The 24,065-nt window shown below is 37.2% G+C and overlaps 1 protein-coding gene across 1 annotated transcript; it reads right to left on the bottom strand.

The window, feature by feature from the left end:
* Positions 1 to 1,014: 1,014 nt before the first annotated feature.
* On the bottom strand, positions 1,015 to 22,404 carry LOC140170048 (uncharacterized). Its single transcript, XM_072193366.1, is given in 10 exon segments — positions 1,015 to 2,936; positions 2,939 to 3,991; positions 5,507 to 5,759; positions 10,470 to 10,573; positions 11,270 to 11,413; positions 12,095 to 12,289; positions 13,886 to 14,128; positions 14,929 to 15,124; positions 15,857 to 16,032; positions 22,352 to 22,404. Coding segments are annotated over 9 exon segments (4,074 nt in total). The 5' UTR covers positions 15,968 to 16,032; positions 22,352 to 22,404; the 3' UTR covers positions 1,015 to 1,161.
* Positions 22,405 to 24,065: the final 1,661 nt, after the last annotated feature.

Genomic DNA, 24,065 nt, shown 5'->3' with positions numbered 1-24,065 from the left:
TTAAGTTTTAAAACTATGTGAACTGAACTGTATACAAAATTGTCGTCTCATCACATACTGTTCTATACGAAAACGGACAAACGTGTTTCATATACAGAGCTACCGTAAACGTTCGCCTAATGGCGCTATGGGCTCCTTGACATAACTGGAATTTTAGATACAAACTAATAGTGCCCTCCCATAAAAATCCCACCAGCAAATAAGGGCACATACCCTTAATTCTTGTTGGGATTTTTAGAGAGGGGGCTCTCTATTTGTACATGAAATTTACTCCAGGTGTGCCATAACATTTATGGTATACATGTACAACATGTACAATATTTTTATGAAGACACTTTAATTTTGGTGAATTCTACAAGCCAATATTTCGAGTCACATTGTGTAACATGGTACTAAAGTTATAGCTCTGTATGTGATGTAAACGATGAAATGTCTGCGGTTTTGGCTTTCCACACTGTTTGAGATCTTTGATCCTCCATATCTATGTTCCTAGCTTTCAGAACTCTTAAATCATGCTGCTGCTAATGCTATAGATCTTTCCAATTCATGTTTGTACATGGATTGTCAGTGACCTGATTTGGTTAAAATTTAATTGAGATTGGCAAGCAAAATACATACATACGCATATTGCACACAGATACATTCAGACCTCTTATCAATAATTTTGTAACTCATAAACAAACTGCTCAACACATGTAATGCACATGCTTTAAATCATCTGGAGGTACAATGTACACTATTTTGCTCTCCATGAATGACATGCAAACATGGAGTCTGTTCTCTTTGAGTCTACTCTAGTTTGATATGACCTGATGAATCAAAATGAGGAATGAGAAGACATTTCCAAAACAAAACATTTAACTATACTTTGATATAATTCTCACCAACTGGTCAATTCTAATCTACTGCAAAATATAATGGGGAATAAAAATATTTTAACAGTGATTAAATATCTTTAAATCATCTGTAAACCCCAATGTTTTATAATATATATCACATTGTTGTAATTTTACTTGATATTGATTAGAACACTGGCAGATCACTAAATTAATCTTTTTACTTTCGAGGGATCTGTTTTGAAGCTGAAGCTTCTTGCTTTTTAGGTTTCCATAATTCAGGGTATTAAATGTTTACAGTTACACCATTTATGCCTTGTTAGTTTCAGCGGTAGTTGTTCTGGTAATTAACCCAAGAGCGTGGAATGAATATCTGCTGCTGCTGCTGTCCTTGTTGATTTTGTTGCTGTTGAGTTGTTACAGTAGTTGTTGTTGATGGTGATGGACTCATTGGCTGTGTGCTATTTTGTAGATGCAGCAACTGTGGCTGTGCAAAAGTGGTTTGTGTAATCTCCTGGGTACTTGGGGTCACTTGCGGGGTCACTTGACTGACAATTTGAGACACTGGAATCTGAGTTATAGTAGCCATGCTGGTCTGCGGAAGTTGTGTAACCGGAATTTGAGAGACAGAAATTCCGCTGACTGGAATTTGTGCTACTGAGATGGTCTGCGGTAAAAGGGTTGTCCCTGGTTGGATAATTCTTTGAGTTAGCTGCTGGTAATCGACAGGTTGACGGTATTCAGTGATAGTTTGTGACAGTTCTGACATGGCTTGTGTGAGGAGATCGGTAGCTTGAACTGTTTCAGTTTGAATTGTCGCTCCAGTATGGTCAACATAACGTATTTGTACACCTTCAGGCAGACGTTGTTCTTGGATGGTGATTTGCTGGGGTGCAGCTCCTTGTTGTTGTTGTTGCTGCTGCTGTTGCTGGTCTTGGGCAGCAGAGGCTGCTGATGCTATCGCTTGCACCGCTGCAGCTGCTGGACCTTGAGTGGTCATATGTGGAGTGAAATGAACAACATTTGCTGCATTGATAGATACTGGTATGGCAATATGTTGTTGGTTGTTGCCTTCAGCAGCTGCAGCAACTGCTGCTGCAACTGAAGAATGGATGGGGATGGCCTGTCCATCGTGTATCATATGAACACCTTCTCCAAGTCCATCTGTGCCGTCTGCAACATGGGCTACCACAATGGATGTTACACCATCCATCTGGACTTGTGGGTCTTGCATGACAGCAACCTGGGCACCTTGAGATGCTGTCAATGCTGTTGGAATAGCAGCAGCCACTGCAGCAGCCTGCACTGGTTCCATATGCTTCTTCCGCACATGATCCATCATTTTTGCTTTTGTACTATACTGACGTGGGCAATGTGCACAAGCGAAGTAATGTGTGGTTGTGGTGCCAGCAGGAGCTGTGTGTGGATCACCCAAGGGACTGTTTGGATCACCTTTTGTCTTCCGCAAACTTGGTGGCACGGCAGCTCCTGGATGATTTTTCAAGATGTGAATCTTCCTTTTGCTACTGCTTTTGTAGACTTTCTCGCAGTAAGCACAGAAATAATTACGGTTAGGTTTCACGATGGGAAGATTGAGTTCTGGTACATTTTCTGGTGGCGTATCAGGATGTTGCTTAGCTAAATGATTCACCAGCATGCCTCTACGTTTGAAGCCAATTAAGCAGACTCTACATTTGAATGTAAATGCGTGCATGTCTGTTGGTGGGATTCTAGGTTTGAATGGTTGCTTCTTTGGACGTTGCGCCAAGAGCAGATTACGAGCTTCACGTTCCGGATTGTGCATTCTCATTGTATGCTCTTTCAGTTTGTCTTTACGTTTGAATTGTTTGCCGCAGTTTTCACACATGAAGTCTTTCACGTCCGAGTGCCTCAACATGTGAAGCTTGAGCTTATCTGGGCGTGGGAAAACACGTTCACAGTGTGGACACGGAAACTCCTTGGCGGAATGGAAACCACGAATATGCTTGCGTATCTGGGGATATTCCGTAAAAGCTTTCGGGCAGTGAGGACAGGTGTAGTAGCCATTTACAAGATGAACTGGAACATGATTCTTCAACAGGTCTGAACGCTCAAAACCAACTCACAAAATGGACAGTTATAACACTTCTGTGTGGTATGTGTTTTCATATGACATGCAATAGCGCTGTTATTCAAGAATCTCTTCTGGCATATCTCACATTGTATTGGTTTCTTGGCTTCCTTAGTGTGCAATTCACAGTGTTTGTTATATCTGATTTTATCACGAAATGATTTATTACAATCCTGGCAATGAAACTGTTGGGTTTCTGGAGACGTGCGACGTACTGTACTGCGACGTTTCCCATGCGCAGTCGCATGCAGAGCCAAACTCTTCCTTGACTCAAACAGTTCATCGCAATCAGGACATCTGAGATCAATATCTGTTTGTTCTGAGGAATTGTTCCGACTATTTCCTTCTGCTTCTGTTCCATCAGTTAAACTAGGTATATTAGCTTTTAAACTACTTGACTCTCCTCCATCTTGGCCAAATGATGGTGGTACTTGTAGGCCATCCTGATCCTCCTCTTCATCATCATTTTCAAACTCCTTTGGTTCCTTACCGTCCATGACCTCAGGTGCATGTGTAAACATATGTAACCCTAACAACAACTCACTTTCAAACTCCAAGTCACAATCTGTACACATGAATATATTCTCTAATGCCTCGTCCTCCTCCGGCTTTATCTTTACCAAAGGTGACGATTCTTTCCCTTCACCTCTCTCCTGGTGGCGCTTCATATGCCGAGTCCGGTTATAGAGATGTGCAAATGCCTTATCACAAATATCGCAAGTGTACTTTTTCTCTCCAGAGTGCATTACCATATGACGCTGCAAGCTGTATGGTCTTGGGAAAGTCTTAGGGCACATGTTACATGCAAATACCTCCTGTTTTTGTTGTTTTTGATGAAGCCGCCTTGCAGACTGGAGTTTTGAAATAGCCATCTTACGCTTGCGATATCCTTCTGGGTACTTGCGTGGCCGACCACGTTTTCCCTTTGTTTTGGGCTGTGTGTGTAGTGCATCATGAGTGGCTAAGTGTTTCTGGAGAAGCTCAGATGTGCGGAATTTACGGCTGCATTCGAAACATGGCCATGAGTTCTCTTTGTCTACCATTTCTGAAATAAATGTAAAAATAACATTGTTTTTTGTAACATATAACTATAATGCAATAGCTAATTTCATTTTACTATCTATTGAAAACTGGGCAAAGACCTCAAAATGTGGGATTTGTGTGAGCAAATTTGGCAATATCACAAAATGCAGTCAGACCACAATTATGTATAATTGTGACCCGGCAGGACAAATGAGCCGTAAATTCCCTAAATTGTATTCCGAGTTACGGTATAAAATGTGTACGAAGGTCGTATTCATCGGTAACTTAAGCTGCCGCGACATCTGACTCATTTTGATAGTCACAACACCAATCAATAATCCTATTATTGAAGTGGATAATAAGCTTCTACCTCAGATGGCTATAGAACTTTTAATAGGCTCTCTGGTCTTTGTTTGCTTTTGCTAAATCCTTTTCACGTGGTGGGTTACCAGGCATTGAATTTTGTATCTATGCATAACCAACAATTAACAATGAGAGAACCTTCTTGAACCTTGTTGACTTGGGGATGATTTGAAATGACCGCCAATTATGACTGTTTGATATTTATTGCCAGCAATGTGGAAAAAGAGACGCATGTATAAATGAAAAAAACTATAACTTTGTTGAAGGAGCAAAGTTTAACAAACCATAACCCCGCTTCTGGATATCGTTTGAAGTCAAATGATATACCATTTTTAAGTTTAAGATGTTTATTTTTTAAACACGAAATAAAACAAAATTGACCGGGGGAGGAATTTACGGCTCATTCGTCGTGGACAGTCACAATTTGTATGAGATGTTGGTATCAGAACAATCCTCTTTTCCAATATTTAATTATTCTCCACTCCTGTTTACATCAATTGGGGTACATTTAAATGTGGAAGTGAGAGTCTAACTGACCAGTTGTAGTCCTACTAAATGAATAGCATATTAGTGGCACAGGGGATCAGACTGTAAGACAATCCATGAGAAATTTATACCTACTCATGTTCATGGGAAATGAGAATTTCCAATCTGTGCCTAAAATGACACACAAACCAAGCTGGTGATTTTATAACACCTGTCCTTCCAAGCCCTACTATAAGGACATAGCAGGACTTCACAATCCATTGAACAAACTACAAGTTCTGATTATTTTAACATAAACAGCTCCACCTCCAAATAATGATTCACATCATCTCAGCTTTACATTTTTTCCACTCACAACCAAATTGGCGTTGGTAAAGCAAAGATTTGTATGCGCTTAAACAAGTTCTAATGTTGATTTTGGCATGTACGAATAGTTTCAGCCCATATTTCAAATCAGATTCAAGTCAAGAATCAAGATGCGTACAAAATGATGTGATCGAAAATCAATTCATGCAAATTTTAAATCACAAAGCCTTACGATCGATCTTATGATTGTTTTAATACAGGTTTATGTATGGTAAATCAATTGTAAGATTGATCATAAGGATTTGCGAATTAGGCTCCAGGTCCCCCTTGGACAAATTGACTAAAAAGTTAAATATGAGTCTTGTTGTCAAGATATTCCTACCTGCAGCCTCTTCAGGTGTAATTTCATGTATATTCTCTCCAAGTTGCTCTGCATAGGACTTTGCATACCACACCCTCATCTCTGTCTTTGGTTCAATAGGTTTGATAGATGCAAAGTAGATCTCGTTATTTAGTTGGTAAGCTATCAGGTTTTGTTCGCTATAGCAGCTAGCTGGCCGAATGAATGTCATCCAGTTGCTCTCAAATTCATCCGAACAGTCCAAGTACACTTCTCCTTGGGTGTCATGTTGAAACTGTAAAGATTAATGAAAATATTAAGGAGTGTGAATAAAACAAGGTGCAAAGAATTGATATTTTTTCCAGATATTTTATTATGTTCTTCAGAAAAATCAAGTGTTGCTGATTTTACAGGGTTTATCGTTTGTGTAAGACGATTGACAACAGATCACAGAATAATACATGGTAAAAGAAAGTGGTCCTTCAGAGAGATCATCAATTAAGGGTTTTCAACGAGTCAGCAAGCCCCATTACTCTGACACAACACCCCGGGACAGCTCACATTGGTGTGAAGCATATAAATTGTTCATGACTCTGATTAGACCAAGGGATCTGCAAAAATTTTGTCAGTAAATAAGATTTTAATTTTCATACCAAAAGCTTCTCAAGCTCAATTCAGTGAGATAAAATTATGTAAACAATCTCCAAACAAGAATTATCCATTTATAAACGGATGTAGGACCTACTTACCCATAAGGCGACGGAAAAAGAAAACCCTGTTCTACGGGCCCGACCGACCCAGATTTTGAACAAATTGGGGAAAAAAATTTCCTGTACAAATGAATACCGACCCAAATTTTGACAATTTCAGGAACAAAATTTTTTTTTTTGTATTTTCCCAAACTGCAAATATTTACAGATTTTGGTGATTTTTTGGGTTATTTAAAAAAACAATAAAAAAAACGACCGACCGACCCTACTTGAAAGGTCTGTCCTCCCGTAGAACATTTTTTCTTTTTTTCGTCGCCTAATAGAATATGTGCTGTTTATTTGAGGGTACTATAACCCTGCTTAATTTTAAGAATATTTATTATATGCAGAAAATAAATTCAGTAGCAGGGTCGGGGTGTTTTTAATGACAAGCTACATTATATCAAAGTACAGTAAGCCAAAAATTAAGGTACCAAATTAAACCAAGCAGTCAATTCTGTCGGTCCAACATCCGGGCTATCTCTAGTCTCGGGCCCAAACTGCATGAGGCTCACGGTTTGTTATGAACAACAGAAACCGGCTGTGAAGGAGGCTACATAGCGATGTTGCTATAGTGACATTCAATTTCGAAAAAGCGACACTTTCGACCATGGAATTTAATTTTAAGTTTGTCAGTATATAAGCGGTAAATCAAGTAAATTTCTTCCACTCTGAAGACTTAGAAGCGGTTGTTTGATTCCACTGACTATTTGCGATCGAAATTTACATAACACCAATGACAGAAATCATCAACAAAAATCGAATCAGGGACATGTTTTCACTCGACCGTGAGTCACATCATCAACCGAAACAGGCCTCGAATTAACCCACGGCACCGACGGCATATTGCCGTGGGTGCCCACCCCCATTGCCGCAATGCCCTCAAAATATGTCCCTTACCGACGGCAGTCACTTGCCGTGCCCCTAAATGAAGCTGCCGTGGGTGCCCTAGCCGGCCAGCCCTATCCCTTCATTATAAAATCATTGGTTAAATCCCCGCAAAATTGTGGAAAATTAAATCGAAAATCTTGAACACGATCGCTATTTTGAGCATCGTAACCCAGCTATCAATCACAGTATACACAATAGTTTGTTGTGAATTAATATTCATTACCCCTACGTAGCTTACATATTCAGCCAATCACATCGGCTTTTATACATTATCTGGTTGCTAGAAATCTGACATTCTGACTTCATTTTCTCGATTGGTCAGAGAAATACCTCCAACGTATATCGACCAATCAGAAACGCTGTTAGTAACTAAGACTCCTCGACCTCGTGTCGTGAACAAAATCTGAGCGCTGGGCAAATCAATTGTTCTCTCGATTATCAAACATTGACTTCCCATTGCAAACCGATGGCGATACTCTTCCGGTCTCATCTTATCTTGTACATGTGAGCCCATCTCTAGATATGTTTTGCACGAAATAGTTTTTATCCCGGCGAATTTTATCAATATTATTACCAAAGTTACAGCTGTTTCATCGCTGTTTCGAGTCAGTTTTTTTAAGCAATCAGGTTAGTTTTAGTGTAAAGTTGAGAGTCGAATTTTACTTTGGTGTCGATGCATCTATTTGCTTTTGAAAAATTGCCTTGGTGCCCTTCTCAAATTTTCAACAGTTGCCTTGGATGCCCTTTTGAAATATTAAAAATTGCCGTGCTGCCTTGCCTTTTCAGTGAAAATCCACGGCAATTATCAACTTGCCCTAAAAAAGTTGCCGTGCCCCTTCAGATCCTTAATTCGAGGGCTGAACCGAAAGTGACGTGGCATGGACCGACAGAATACCTGTACTCTTTAGCTCTGATTGAAGACCTTACTTGTTGAAATTGGCTGAGAATTAAAGAAACGGTAACTAAAAACCTAATGAAGAAACGAAATCAAAAGTTGCACTTTTGTGTCCTAATCAATGAAAACACGACGCTGGTTTTAACGTGCTAATCAATGGAAGCGCAATGCTAGTTTTCTTGTTCACAAACGCTTTGTGTACAAATCAATAGGGCATTTAATGCAGCAAACTGCAACTTTTACATTGGTATCTTTCTTGGGTTTTGGGATCGCCGTGTCTTTATTTCTTGAACAATTCAACGAATGAGGTCTTAAATTCGAGCTAACAGATGCAGCTATTGGCTGCTGGTTCCAATTATCGCTTATCTGTCTTTGTTTAGGATATACAGCAGGTGAACACTATCGGATATAGATTTTTTTCTAATTTAAATATGTGAAAGTCTCTGCTCTCTTGCTTACAAAACTGAAAATTTTATTTTAATCGAACATTTGGTTCTCGAGATATGGCCTGTCAAAATGGCGCGAAACCAACAAATTGGCAACAACTTCGTTTTATTTTCTTTATTTGTGGCATGCAGTGTTGCCAGGTAATTTTCTAATTATATATGCATGAATTATGCAAAGTAAAGTTTTCAGATACAATTAGAAGAGGTATGGCACTGAAACTTGGTACATGGGTAGTACACATGAAATGCAACAAACCTACAGTCGCGTTTGGCAAATTTCCATTTGCATAATTAATTAGGGCCCTAATCAACTTTTCTAATTAGTGGCCCTAATTAATTATGCAAATTGAAATTTGCCAAACGCAACAGTAATTTTGTAGCGCCTTGTGTGTACTACCCATGTACCAAGCCTCGTTACCATAGCTCTTTTAATTGTATCTGAAAACTTTACTTTGCATAATTCATGCATATATAATTAGAAAATTACCTGGCAACTGGACTTGTCAAAAATATAGAAAATAAAAAGAAAGTTGTTGCCAATTTGTTGGTTTCGCGCCATTTTGACAGGCCATATCTCGAGAACCGAATGTCCGATTGAAACAATATTTTCAGTTTTGTAATCTACAAGGTAAGAGCTATAACATATTTAAATTGAAAGCAAATCTAAATTTTTGCATTAGCCGATAGGGCCACCTTACTTTTTTGGCTTACTGTATTGATAAGTTGGTGTTATGTTTTGGGTGTAGCAATTAAATGACTGTATATTCCTTAAGGTGGCTGTGTACTCTCAGACATGCATGTAGTAAAAGTGCAATAACTTTGTAATTATTCACAAAAACATATAAAAGTATACATTTTATGAAGGCAAGACATCAATAAATCTTAATACAAATACAGATTTGGGGTAAAAACAACAATTTTGAAGAAAATCACAAAAAGTGAGTTTTTGGCAATATTTGTTAGGTACATCATAACAAAAAACACTCTTTCCAAAATATTTTATTTTGTTTTTAGCTCAATCTTGAGGCTCCATTCCAAAAAGCGGTTTTTTATTTTTTTGATATTGGCCTTATTTTTGAGATATTGACCATATAAGGCATCAAAATGAACTTTTTTTTATTTTAAAAACGCCTATTTGCACAAAATGATGCCCAAAATCGGAAATAGACCAAAATATAAAAAAATGAGAAAACCGTTTCTTGAGTCGATCATGCTTTTTACGATGATCATATTTGCTTACCTATAGATGCTGTATTTATTGAGTTATCGTACCTACCTAAATCGTCATTTTACCGAGAAAATGAACATTGAAATAATGGCCGTTGAAGTTTAAAGTGGTCACATTTTGCACTTTCATCGAATCTCACAGGAGAATGCGACAGTTTTCGTTTTTGAAACTTATATTACGTGAACATCGGGTAAATCCACAGCCCTTGAGAAGTTTGAGCGAAATCCATTCATAACTTGATATTTAAATCGGGGAAAGAACTTGAAAAACCCACATTTTATCAGCTAAAACGGAGCCATTTGACCACTAGGTTTTTGTGAAATCAGTGCTTCCGTGGTGTTTCCATCAGATGCGCCGCGCATGTAGATAAGCGTCAGCGTGTCGTCCGCGTATTTGTGCGTTAACAAATTGCGCGATACGCAGCGATGAGTTGTTCTTGCGCGTGTACCTTGCTGGTACAACAAAGATTTTCTTTCCTTTTCAATTTCAAACACGAGTGGAATAGTGAAATAAAATCCTTAAAATATTGCAGTTGGAGTTTACAAATCTGGATTTTCATTCCTTGTATTTATAAAAAACATAACAAGGTACAAACATATCATAAAACCTCAATTTTGAGAAAGAAACAATGGCTAGAGTACACAGCCGCGTTAACACTGACGAAGACCCCTTTATGTGGTATACATCAGTCAGGCCTTATCTTTATGCAGTGTAATTACAATCGTGCTATGCTACCCCTAAAATGATAATAAAGAATGCAATATCTAAAGAATTTTATTCAAAATAATGATCTTACCCTCCACTTCATGCTCCCTTGAGGCAGTTGTTCCTTGGCAACAAGTTTACCTTCCAGTGGACCAAACTGGGTACGTTTGGGAATCCAGCGCTTGGCAAAAACACCTGTACACAAAAATGAATCCATTTAGAAACTGTCAACAAATTTATCTAGGGATCAGCAACAATGAGTGGTGCTATGTACATTCCATCCTGTGCTGTCAGTATCACTGCTTCATTTCACTGATTTGTCAAACAGTATATTAAAATTTTCTGCATTGACAATTGACATCAGACTTGTTCTCCTACAGGATGTTCAGCAGAGCTGCGTAGGGAGTGATTTATATTATACTGAACATCAGTTACATTGCCCAGTTTTAAAAATTGGCTGAAAAGCTACACATTACTCTCCTCAGTAATTGAGCTTTTAGGAGAGTGATCACTCCTGCATGCTTCAGAAGTCAAAGCATAGGAGGTTACATAGGATCAGAGCCATAGAAATATTAAGATAAAGATGAGAGGAACGAGAGCTACAGAGCAACTTAAGAATAACAAGTCTCCATTCCGAAAACACACTTCCTACCCATAACTCTTAATCTTATGTTCTTAATCTCTTAGGGTAATGGCAGTTCCAGTTACAGAAAACAAAATGATGTAGTAACAGTGTTTGTTGTCTTTGCAGCATGTCAAATTGTCTGGAATTCACAATCCTGCCCTGGGCTAAAGAAGTGGATTACCCCTTTACCAATGACTGACTTTGCATTGATACAGTAGCCTCTGTGCTTTCTACATGTATGGGAGGTACTATTAAGTCACACTTACCAACTTGATTGTTCTCCACTTTGAATATCTGTAGCTGTGTAGGTAAACTAGCTCTAGCACGAGATATGACCGGCTTATCACTGATGCTCAACAATGCACCCTGCTTCAGAAACTCTTCCTCATCTACTGGCTCACAGTCATCCCCTGTACGTATGGGAATGTTTGTACATATGGAAATCAGCTTTGTAACATTAAAATTATTTAACTTCATTCATCATTCATGTACTGGAAGGTTTAAATTACTTTGTGGCCATAAATTTGTTTACTATATTACAACAGCATTGGGCTATTCCATTTAAAATCCACACTCCCCCTGTGGAAGATTTTGGAAATATCTTCCACAGAGGGAGTGTGAATTTCAAATGGAATGAACACATTAGGCAGCTCCATTTGAATTTCATATACCCTCTGAAAAAGATTCAACCTGAATCTTCCACTGAGGGAGGATGAGTTACAAATGGAGTTACTAAGGTGTTCATTCCATTTAAAATTCATACTCCCCTTGTGGAAGATATTTCCAAAATCTTCCACAGGGGGAGTGTGGATTTCAACTGGAATAGCCCATTGTTCATCTTGCATGAGAATTTCAAGGAAAACAATTAAGACTCCATAAGATTTAGATGTGTCTTCTTCTGCACAATATTAGTCTACAAGAAACTAATTTACACAAAACTATTTTCCTTTGGTAATAGTTATGTATATGGAATATGGAATACAAAGGCAGCAAATAATAAGAATAGAATTTCTATATTCACATTTTTTATCACCACATGATTTTGTTAATTTTTTCTCTGACTTCAAAAGTATTTATGCTAACAAACTTACATGGATTTTGAGGTTGATCACCAGCACCAGACACTAAACTCATCTTAGAGGATTTCCTCTCTGGTCGTGAACGACGAGGAGTCCTGCTGAATCGTATCAGTCCAGAAGGTCCAGGGATGTCTTCTTCATTAGGCAAGCTGTTGTCTCCTGCCTCTGGTAGTCCTGCTTCAAGATCCATTATCATCTCAGCAGCACCTTAATGTAATAAAATCATTAAAAAAATATATAATAGTTTTCAAGATTAGACTACAAGCACTGTATGGTTTGATTTATTCTTTAAACTGGATAAATGCCATAATCCATTTCACTAAAATTGTAACTGAGGTAAGTGTAAGCAGGTACTGTTGATTGTCGTGATCAATTAAAATTTATAATGCAAAAACTACAATATGTTTTTTGTTTCCTCTGATGAACCAGTATTCCAAACATGCTGGTCAAGGGTGGAAAAAGTAGGGAACTTAGCCCAGGAAATTTTTATCAAAGCTTTACCCTCTGTAGTGCTCAACTTCATTGGCAGCTAACACACAGTTTTTAGAAGAGGTTTGAGAGTTGTTTTTCGGTGTATGCAATCACAAGAAAACACTTATAATATTTTGGAAGAGGACAACCCCTCCCAAACACCCTGTGATGCGGTGACTGCTTCTCCAGAAATATTGAGCAAGCAAATTAAAAAGTCATTTCTCACAACTTTTTGTAGCCTGTTAAAGTCTTTGGCCATGTGTTTTGAACTCGCCACCCTTAGCGTTACATCACAAATATTATGAATTTTTACACCAATCACGTTTTAAATTAGAATATCTACACAACTATCAACCCTAAACTAGCAAAAGTATACATTTTTGAAAAGCTGAAGGCATAAGCAATTCAAATATACACATTTCAACTCATTGTACAGGGTGACCTTGAAGTTATACAGGGTGGAATAAAAAAATTCCAAATAAAAAATGGGTCACTTAATGCATTGCTTATTACTAACTTGCAGTTATAAACTGAAAGTAAACAACATTGATTTGGATCGAGGTTAGGGGAGCCTACTGACTTGGGAAGAAAAAAATCACAGCTGTTTGGTAATCTCGAATACAGGGTGTCCCAAAATATGTTCAAATTTTTTTACAATTCAACATATTTTGAACTGCAACATTTTACCCCTAACACATACAGAAAAAGTAAGTCCATATTTAGATTCCTCATCAAATTTCCTCTCAGAAAATGTATACTTTGACTATGATAGGATAAGTAATTAAATATTGACAGCAACTTTTAGATTTTGAAGACATCCGCATTGCTTACTACAGTGTTTACTATGAAAACGGGTAGTTTTGTACGTAAAAGTTTGTATTTTATAGACTAAACCAATCATAAAGAGTTCAAAATGATGAAAAACAATTAGCATTATTAATAATCTTTCAAAAGAGCTCTTAACCATGCCTGTAGCCCATATGGATGTAAAGATATGATCAGTTGATTCAATGCGCACACACAAAATCTATATTTCTCATAGACTTTGTACATACCGCCACCGCCTCAACAACCACCTCGGCCATTCTGAACTCAAAAAACTATAACTCCACTATCTTAGCTGATAAACAATTCTCCTTTGGAGGTCTGCAAGGGCACTCATTTAGCTACAAAATGACACCAAACACACTACAATACCTTTTGTTTAAGCAGAGATATGACAATTTGAACGAGTCTCGATTTGGAAAAGCGTAACAAAACCACCATTTTTGGGTGGCGAGTTCAAAACGCGTGGCCCTTTCTTTCTATTGGATGTGAAGGAAAATTTATCACCTTGTGCATGATTCTGATTGTTGGCGTCGAGATCTTGATTGCTAATGCTTGGCAACATAGGTTGGTGGCCGGGAAGGATATTCTGGTTGTTAGACATCACTCCTTGGTTGCTAGGAAGCAAGACATGACTGTTGGGAAGAATGGCAAGATGGATTGGATGTAGTTCACCAGTCGTCTTCATCACCAAATGACTGGAGTCTGGGAGAATGGAACCACCTCCTGTAGCAGGCATTGCCTCATTATCTGGAAAATATACATGAAATAATAGCAAATACAAAATAGTTAAGACCAGATGTTTCTGCAGAGAAAATTATGCTACTTGGTATCGATTTGAATTTGATAAAAATATGTGTGCAACTCGTTTACATGCGGGAGTGTATATACTATCCTATGGGGCGTTGTTATACACGTTTTTGATAGTGTCTGACCGATCAGATCAGTAGTTTCCGAATCAGGCTGATTATTAGTTTATTGTTGGTGATTGGCATTGGCCCCACAGCCTAAATACCATATCTTATTTGCAGGTGGGTGTAGGAATAAGTCTCGGTTGGAATGTAGCAGGTCAAGCAGATCAGTTTCCTGCATACTTTTAGATGTACAAAGTTCCTGATTAGGTACTGTAAATCCAAGTTACAGGTCCTGTTGGAAAATCCTAAACCAACATTTGCCGATCAAAATAAATATAGGTGTTTGTGTGTCGTGTTAGGGTTGCATTGACCAAGTCACCAATAGCTCCAGTATTCAAGACTATATTAGCCATTCTAGTCAACATAGTCATGACTATTTGGTACAGACCACAGTTTGTTTGTATGTGAAAATTATTCGGCTTTTGCTACTGCATGCCTCAATAAAGTCTCAACTCACGCTTGCGTAAATTCACAATTTCACATGAGCATGTGCCAGTTACACACAACTAGCTTAAGCACTGCACCCAACTGTGTGCATGCCATTCTAACAATACATGTCTTTTTTTTTTTGCCTTATATAAAGCCGAACAAACTTTAGTCAACTATTATAAAAGCTGAAGTGTCTGTTTGTCTTACCTGCAGCTTGCATTGGACTTGCTACATTTTGCATTTGTATGTGATCTTCCTCCTCCATTTCTTCTTCTTCCTCTTCCTCCTCCTCCTCTACTAATACTTCAGGTAAATCACCTTCTGGAACAGTAGACTCTGGCTCATTGTCACCATCATCATCATCAGAACGTCTAGATGGCGGCATTGGCGGTGGCATTGGAGACTACAATATTAACATCAAAACAATAGCATGATTTGAATAATGAATAACAATTAATAATTTAATTTAAGGGAAAATACTAGTATCTTAGAGGCACTAAAGGCAAAAATGCACTCTTATTAATCCTGATTTAATGAAGTTTTAGTTGCTCAGGATAATTTGCTTGGTGTAAGGGAATTGAATTTGTATGGTACTGCTGATAGAGCCAGGGTTCATGTAAACATTAATTCACACACAGAAGAAGAATCTTTGTACTTGTAGAGTTGTTTTTTGTATTCTGCCCATGGCTGTAGGGCTAAAAATGCCCTAAACCCTAGTATAATTTGGTTCACCTCAAGTTTGGTAGTGACGTCAATGCTCTTTCGCGGTTGCGCCGCATGCTTGCAAACAAGCCGCCCCTGTATGCGTGCGTGTACACTCATGGCGCACGATTCAATACTGTGGCGAGCGAAATACGCACATACGGTATCAGGCATGAGAATTTTCAGTTTAAAACTGAATTCAGTTTTTTTTATAGTTAAAATTTCCGCAACTTTATTTAATTTCAGCCCGTTTTTGGTACTTTTTGCCCAATTTCACGCACATTTTCAGTTTTTTCAGTTATTTTTAGGAAGGTGCAGTCTCATGCCTGCGGTATGTCACTACCAAACTTGAGATGAACCTAATTATAACTATAACATTTCTGGAACCAATGACACTCTGAACTAATGAGCTGTTCCTGTATTTCCTACTAACCTGTATATCCCCCTCGGAACTTGATACCCCGTCATGCTGCATAGGCTGGTGGTGTTGCTGCCTGCCAGATGCATGGGGTGGCCACACAGGCTCTCTCCCATCAGCTTCCATTGGCCCAAACAAAATAGGCCTGATTGTTTGTCAAACAATGCTGTACTGCACAAATGATGGCTAATCTACAAAATAATTTAAATAAATTTACTATAAGTTACCGGTATTAATAATAACAACAACATGTACGCGTAAATCTGGGTATGGGGAATAAAGCCCCCAATATTTAAATAAATTTATTATAAGTTACTGGTATTAATAATAACAACAACATGTACGCGTAAATCTGGGTATGGGGAATAAAGCCCCCAATATGAGGCCTGTTGAAGGGGATGGTCCATGTAACATGTAATCTTCTCCTGAAGAATCTTCCCCTGAAGATATGCAGATGTTTCTGACCAAATGTAGGCTGTAGCCTATATTTAACCATTTTACATGTAGCTTTTAAAAGGCGAATTTCCATGACTTGTGCATGCTAGCAAAATTTGTTCCAGTAAAGTTATTCTGGTACCGGTAGTGCAAGACCTTCCTTTCACTCTGCTTCAAAAAATTTGTGACCCCCTAACATTTGGCAAAAAGATTTTAAAATCAATTTTACAACAAAAATAGTTGTTAGCACTCAGTTACAGAATTACAAATACAGGACTTAGGCAAGTTCATTATAATGATCATAATAGTAATAGATGCCAGAAAGATGGCAATTTTATTTCGACATTTGATAATTTCTGACATTTTCTGAAATTATCTGTCAGGTCATAAGGACCACAAATATTGTGTGTTTACGACATGTGGTTGCAGAGTTACATGCCAAAAAGGGTCAAAGGTCATTTTGCAAGTTGTACAGCCTGGGTCAAAAATTAAAGTTGCTCCGATTTTCATGAAACTTGTACCAAATTGTTCATCTAGCTTCAGGCAGTGAGAAAAAGATAGGTGTCCAAGTGATGGATAGTTACTGAGGTAGAACTGAAACTGATTTTCCATGACAATTGCCATTAGAACCTGTAGATCTGTAACTTTTCGGTAACAACAATGATAACATATCTTAAAACTATACGGTAGGCTACATAGTGAAACCCTATCTTTTTCTCACTGCCTGAAGCCATGGCTCGAAAAAGTGGGGAATTTTGGAAGCTCCTTCCCAGGAAATGTTGGTGTTTGGAGGGAAATTGTGTCTTTTTTGTATTATAATAAAAAAAATATAAAAAAAATATAAAAAATACAAAAACATGCTATAAATTGTGGGAATTTTAGCCTGATTCCTGTGAAATTAACATTTTTTCAAGCCCTGCCTGAAGCTAGACAAACAATTTGGTACAAGCTTCTTAATTTTTCACCCGTACAACTTACCTTTGACCCTTTTTTGGCATATATAACTCCACACACGGACAGAATTTATATTTTTGCGATCCTTACAACCAGACAATTTGATATGCTAATGAGCAAAATCGGGGCATGTTTAATTTTTGACGCCTGTATAACCCTATGGGGTCACTTCTGGGGTCATTTTGAAGGTCATAGACTTAAAATAATGCTTGCTCATCACCTTTTTTGGTTTCAGCAGGTCCAAATTAGTCAAGATACATCAACTTTTACTAACAATGCCTTCTGAAAGAGCTGACTTTAAATTTGTCTAGTCTAGAGGTGACTTTTTATTTTGACCAAGGAGAGGGAGCAAAGCCAAAGTAAAAGTTTAGGGGGTCAAATGCAAAACCACCACAAAGCTGCAACAGCATGAGAAAAAGAAAATAACTAAGAAAAAACGAGCATCCCACAAGAATTTTTCTGTAAAACTATGATACCAAATCATGCATTTCCAAGGGTATTTTAGGCCATTTCACAACTCACTTTTTTTTAAATTTAAAAACTCATCAATAAATACAATGCATAGTTAAAGCACTAAATTGTTGTTCTCTGAAAAGAGAATTCTTTTTAATTTTGATCATAATGTTTCATACACTTAGTATACATAGGCTAACATAGAAAAAGAGTCAATTCAGGAATCAGTACGGTATGCAATATGTTCACCAGTTCCAATAATAAGTCCAGGGCTGATATTTTTGATATTTCCCCAAATCCTTAGCCCTAGCTGGAAAAGTGTTTGCATATGGTCATTTTCACAGTAAAGGGTGTAACTTTTGATTTTTTGGGTCAAAATTTCAAACCACTTAAATATGTTTCTGTTTACTGTAATCATGCATAGAAGCAACTCAAATTCCAGTAAAATAATGTTTCAAGGCTTAAACCTTTTGATTTCTAATAAAAAAATTGACATTTCCATAACATTTTGGTTAAAATCTAAGAAAAAATGTATTTTACATAAGCTCAGAAAATTATGACATGAAAGCTGGAATACATGTGAAATCCCATTCCAAAGTAAGTCAACAGATATAAGTTAAATTTTATACCATGTTTTGCTATGTTTTTAATTGCAATTTTGAAAATTTTTAACATCAAGGGTCATTTGCAATGGAAATTTCCCAATCTTAAACATATTTTTAAGTTTTAATTGGGTTCCTAAAATAATTTGAATGTCTAACTTCATGTACAAATACTACTTGATGAAAGGAACCTCCCAGCCAAGTTTCACAGAAATTGGAGTTATTCTTTAGAATTGGCAATTCAAGCGATTTGTGTTTCGGAGGCTTCAGTTAACAACACAGGTGATCATAAAAGTAAAATATTTGGCTAACTACTACAAGTTGACATGAAAAATAGGTAAAAAATATCACAATTACCAATTTTCATGCTTTGCTTCTAAGTATTGAATTTCAGTTGTGACAAAAATTAAATTATCACAGCAAGTCATTTTTTTGGTTTCGGAGGCTTCATGTTAACAATGGTTAAACATTGCAGAAGTATTTTTTTTGAAAACAACACTGTTGGGATCATCTAAGCTGTTATTTTCTTGTGTGTATTGAATCAATGATTCTATGTGGCAGATATTGTAGATTTATAGCATGTTAACTTTTTCACCCATTTGTTAAGTATGGTGTTTTTTGCATGTGAAGCCTCCGAAACAGGCTTTTTTGGGTATCAGTATATTTTTCAAACATTAACCATAACATCAACAATTTTTTTAATTTATGACATTCTGTACATATCAAGTAACAATTACAATGCAGATATCAGTATGAAACACCAATTTAGATATGCATAGATGATAATTAATCTTATTGTTGTTTCGGAGGCTTCATTTGTTTCGGAGGCTTCAATTGTTAACGGAAAGTTTGTATTGGGTCCCATTTTCAAACGGTGATATATATCTCCACAATTCAAAAAGAAGTGATTTGAAGATCTACTTTGCTACATTTTGATAAATAGATTGGATGAGCTCTTTTATATATATTTGCCCAAGCTTGCCGAACAGTTTGTTTCGGAGGCTTCAAAAAAGTTAATGGAAAAACGGCTCTTTGAAGTCAAGATTTTATAAAAATTTTGAAAGCTTGCAAATCGACTAATTTTGTTACCCATTTCAAGTTAAGATATCAACTGTTATGAATCAAGAAGAAGTGAAGAAATAACCAAGAATTATGAACCAAAGCTATACCCACAAAGTTTGTTAACAATTGTTAACGGAAAATGAAGCCTCGAAGCGACAAATCTCAAGTCCGGTTCTCAAAAATACAGGGCTGTTCACAATTAAATCTAATGTGGCAGTGTTTACTGAACATATGACCGTACTTTCAGGATAAGAAAAATTATCCATGAACTAACTGAAGAAAACACAGGTTTTTACAAAAATGTTACTGTTTTTTATAGTTTTTCAAAATGGCAATATTAGGTACATTTAAGCCTGCTAAAACTGAACGCAGTAACTCCTGAAGATGATTATGCTACCCAAGGTAGCTGCTAACTAGATGACTTATGTGGCCAAAAATCATGGAATTCTGTGGCTTTATTAGAAAACTACGGATCAAAATGTTAAAAATCCAAAGTTACACCCTTTACCGTGAAAATGACCATATATATGTGTTTATTTACAATGATAACCTCAGAACTTCCTAATGTCATGTATTTTCATTATTGTGTACCACAATTTTAGAAAGTAAAGAAGAAAAATTACAAAAATATTTTTAAATTGGCGAGGGTGGGGACAATATACATGTTATTTATTTTACTTGGCCTGAACCAGCGGGGGTACTCAAGTTTGATTTTGGTAGGGGTGTGCTGCTGAGAATTTGAAAGTGGACCCATATATATACCAATTTTTCAAGAAATTTGGACCCATTGATATACCGGTACCTACCAAAAGTAAACATTTTGGCTAGATTGAGGAAAATTTGGCTATTTAAAAAAAAAAAATTGTAAAAAGGACCCATTCATATACCAAAATTGGCTTAGAAAAAGGGGTCATTGATATACCAAAAGGCAGAAAATGCTACCCATATGGCATGTCCCGTATGGTCATTTGTACTAAGTACCCCCTTGGGGCCTGAACATTATGCAGAGATGCCAAAGCGAACACTTACATTCAGAAATCAGGGGGGGTTTCACACAGAAATCAGGGAGGGTTTTAGAATTACATGCAACCTAAGGCCCTTCACAATTATTGATTTTAGTTTCCTGTTTCATGGTTGAAAATAAGGGAAGAGGTGACTTTTAATTATTAAATTATTAATTATAAATCTATTATTTTCTTTATTTTAAAACAAGCGGTCGCAACCGACATCAACCCGTTTTGACTAGGAACATGCATTAACAGCATTATATTATTTTACAACTATGTTTAATTTTATGCATAAGTAATGGCACAGTAATGTTCTTTGTTTATTCATCATTAGACTTTGATAATATCAAAGTCAGAAAGTAGCAAATTATGGAAGTCATTAAATATTAAAACACTGGGTGTGTCAAATTTGTTTTTAGGAATGTACCAAAAATTCATTAATTTCTAGTGACGAGCCTAGAAAATGGTTTTTTTTTAAAGTCAAGTTCCAATAATTCCCATGAGACCCGTACGCAGGCGGGGTGCGGTGACTGCGGTCGCACCCCCTCCCCAAATGTGCAGCAGTTTACAAAAAGTCCCAAAACATGACAATTTGCGAGCGTAGCGAGCCAAAAAAATGGGGTTTTTTACGCTTTTTTTTGGTCAAAAAAGGTCCAAATTTTTTGAGGAAAAGTCCACTTTCCACAAAATCGCCCCCCCCTGGAAAAAAGGTCCACTTTTTCAAAATCAGCCCCCCCCAAAAAAAAAATCCTGTGTACGGGCCTGATTCCCATGAATGATCCTAGCATAGTAGAGCCGATTAGGTCCACACTCCAAATCGGGGGGGGGTTGGAAAAATATTTTTAACAATTCTGGATTTTTTTTTTTCTGGAATGTTGAAATCAGAATTCATATAAAAATCAGGAGTGTGCACAGGTTATTAAATATTATAATATTTCCAGTAATTTGAAATTTCAAAAATGAAAAAACAATTTTTGAAACAAATTTTGACGTCCCACCCAGACCCAGTGAACTTGTTCAGCAAGTCCATGCACTCCAGTTGAGAGGGGTGATTTTTAATTTACACACTGACTGTATAAATGTCATTGCTTACAGGTTGAAGGATGGCCACTTCATCATGTACACTTGAACATGTTGAAGCCCTTTGGTCCTCCCGATATGTAATGGTACAGAACACTCACAATAAATCAGCAGAAAAACACCCACAACCGCACCAACCTGCATTTCAATTGTTACAAACCGGCCTATACCCCAACCAACTACGCCCAAACAGGTGCTGTAATGCGCCACTTTGGCGTAATGTAAATAGCCTTGACAAGGCATGATCCATTTTCGCCAACAAAGCAACTGGCCCATGTTTCCCCTCAACCGTTGGGTTGTCAACCGCTAGGGTTGAGGGGCAATAATTATCGTAGCACTAAGCCCTCAAAAGACTTAAAATCATGTTGTCAACATTTGTTAAACATACGATATACGCCTTGTTTAATACTCTGTCTGATTGGGATCAAATATCGAACGATGTTGCTGTACATGGCAAGATAATTGGATATTCATAGCACTAGAAATGCATTATGAAGTCGCCATCTTGTAAAATCGACCTCCCCCGCGGCCCAAAATGGCGAAGTAAAAGTTGACCAAAAACATATCCAAATATCGCAAGTAATACATCGAAATTTAACTTGCCACTGCAAAGGAAGGTTCAAACATGTTTAAGCTATACCATGTGGTGAGATTGAGCGTGTCTTTGCTGAAAATCAAGCGATTTTCGGTGAGAATCTCTCGCTACGAAAGATCAAGGCATAACATTTTAGGTGAGTCCGTGTGAACTGGAATGTTCCAAATAAAACACGCAAAAATGGTGATACAGAATTTAAATTAAAACATAATATCTTAAAATTACAATCAGGTCATGTGTCTAATATCAAAACGTATATATTTTGGTGTATTCAGCGCACAATATACATGTTAATTTTACAGAAAATAGTGCACATACTTACCAAGGCTCGTCCCTATAATAATCCGTTGTTTGCGCCCTACCCAGTGTGGCGTATTTCAATCATAGGTGAATTCTGATTGGATGTCAAATTATTTGACCGGAAACATTTTTGGACATTTTACGCCTTTAAAACGCCAAGTTTTAGAATTTAACAAAAAAAAACAATCTTTAGTATTCTCTTTAACAACAACACTTGTAATTTAATGCTAAAATATGTATATAAATTATTTTCTTAAACGATATTGTTTGCTATCGCATAGACGATACGAACCAATCAGCAATCATGTTATTGCGATATATCCACACTGTAGCTGATTAATATTCAAATCATGTGCCGACGAACCGTTTGATTGACATTTCTGTTGAAAACTTTTTTCCCTAGTTGCCCCCCGGGAGTTGCCCTCGATTGGGGCATCGATACATCGGTGGATTTTAATACACTTGGAAAAATAATCACAATTTAAAAACTGAACCATATTAGGGTAAATTTGCACATTATGACACCACATTGATTCCAATGTGACCTCAAGAAGTAAAAGTTACAAGCAATTGAACTGAGACGAAGGTCCAGTTTTAAAAGTGACAAACTGGCCTATAGGCGCAAAAAGATTTCAACAAAGAGAGTAGAGAGTAAGACAACACAGTTTCTTCAGTGATTCAGTGAAGCTTTATTTATTTCAGTTTTTGCTTCTCTGAACTTTTCAGAACTTCCATTTTAAATATTGAAACGGAGAGCCAAAATGCGATTTCAGATTTTTGGCCTGTTTTTAAGCTTACCTCCTGTGTGTTTGTCTATTGCAGAAATACGAAAATTTAGCTCTTGTCAAATTCATATTTAGAGAAAAGTCACGATGCTCACGTGTTCGTGGTAGTTTTTGATTGTTATTATGCATCTAAAATGATTGCATGGCTCTGCACAAGGTATATTTTTGTAAATATTTGGATTTGTTTACCTGTCGATCGTCAGTTTTGCCGTGGGTTGAAAATACGGCAGAGAAATTTGTCATGTCGTACGTGCGAATTTGGCTTCAAAATTTCACTATTCTGCTAGAAGTTGTACAGAGATCTTATAATATTGTGTAAATAATTTTGTCAGGAACAAAATAAGGTATTACATACCGTCTATGAGTAAATATTGAGGACAAAATTCAGATTTTTCATGTGTTGTTTCAAAGAATTTTAGATTTGTCATTTTGAAATTCCCCGGCCAGCAATTGTCTGAACGTAAACAAGTTTTTCCTAAAAATTGTAAATTTCCTTAAAAACGACTTTTGTTGATCAAACTTTGGATTATTTAAGATGTAATTCTTTAAGGATGTAGAATTTTAAGATATTTTTGAGTATTTTCACGTTTTACATGGTCAAAAAGGGGGTCATCAGTTTGATTCCTGATTTAAAAACACTAGCAGTTCTAGTTATTAAATTTCGTCATGTTCAAAATCTTTTCGGAAGTGAGCGCCTGACGCGGAGTGACTGCGCGATATCCATAGTAACGGAGCGTACGCTTTGAACGCAGCCGCCAAAAGGTTCCATGAACGCGTTCAGGAAAGTATATAAAGGCCGTGCACGACGCAAATTAATCAGATTGCTTGGTGGACAATAGTCCACCCACGAACCCTGAAAGGGAAACCACAGGGTAAGCACTGCCAACCAAAGCAAATACGCCCTACTCAGGAGCTCAGATTGAGCTAGGGGCAGCTTGGCTACCACAATAG

Source organism: Amphiura filiformis, chromosome 14, assembly GCF_039555335.1.
Source record: "Amphiura filiformis chromosome 14, Afil_fr2py, whole genome shotgun sequence".
NCBI lineage: Eukaryota > Metazoa > Echinodermata > Ophiuroidea > Amphilepidida > Amphiuridae > Amphiura > Amphiura filiformis.
This window is presented reverse-complemented; position numbering and strand designations above follow the sequence as displayed.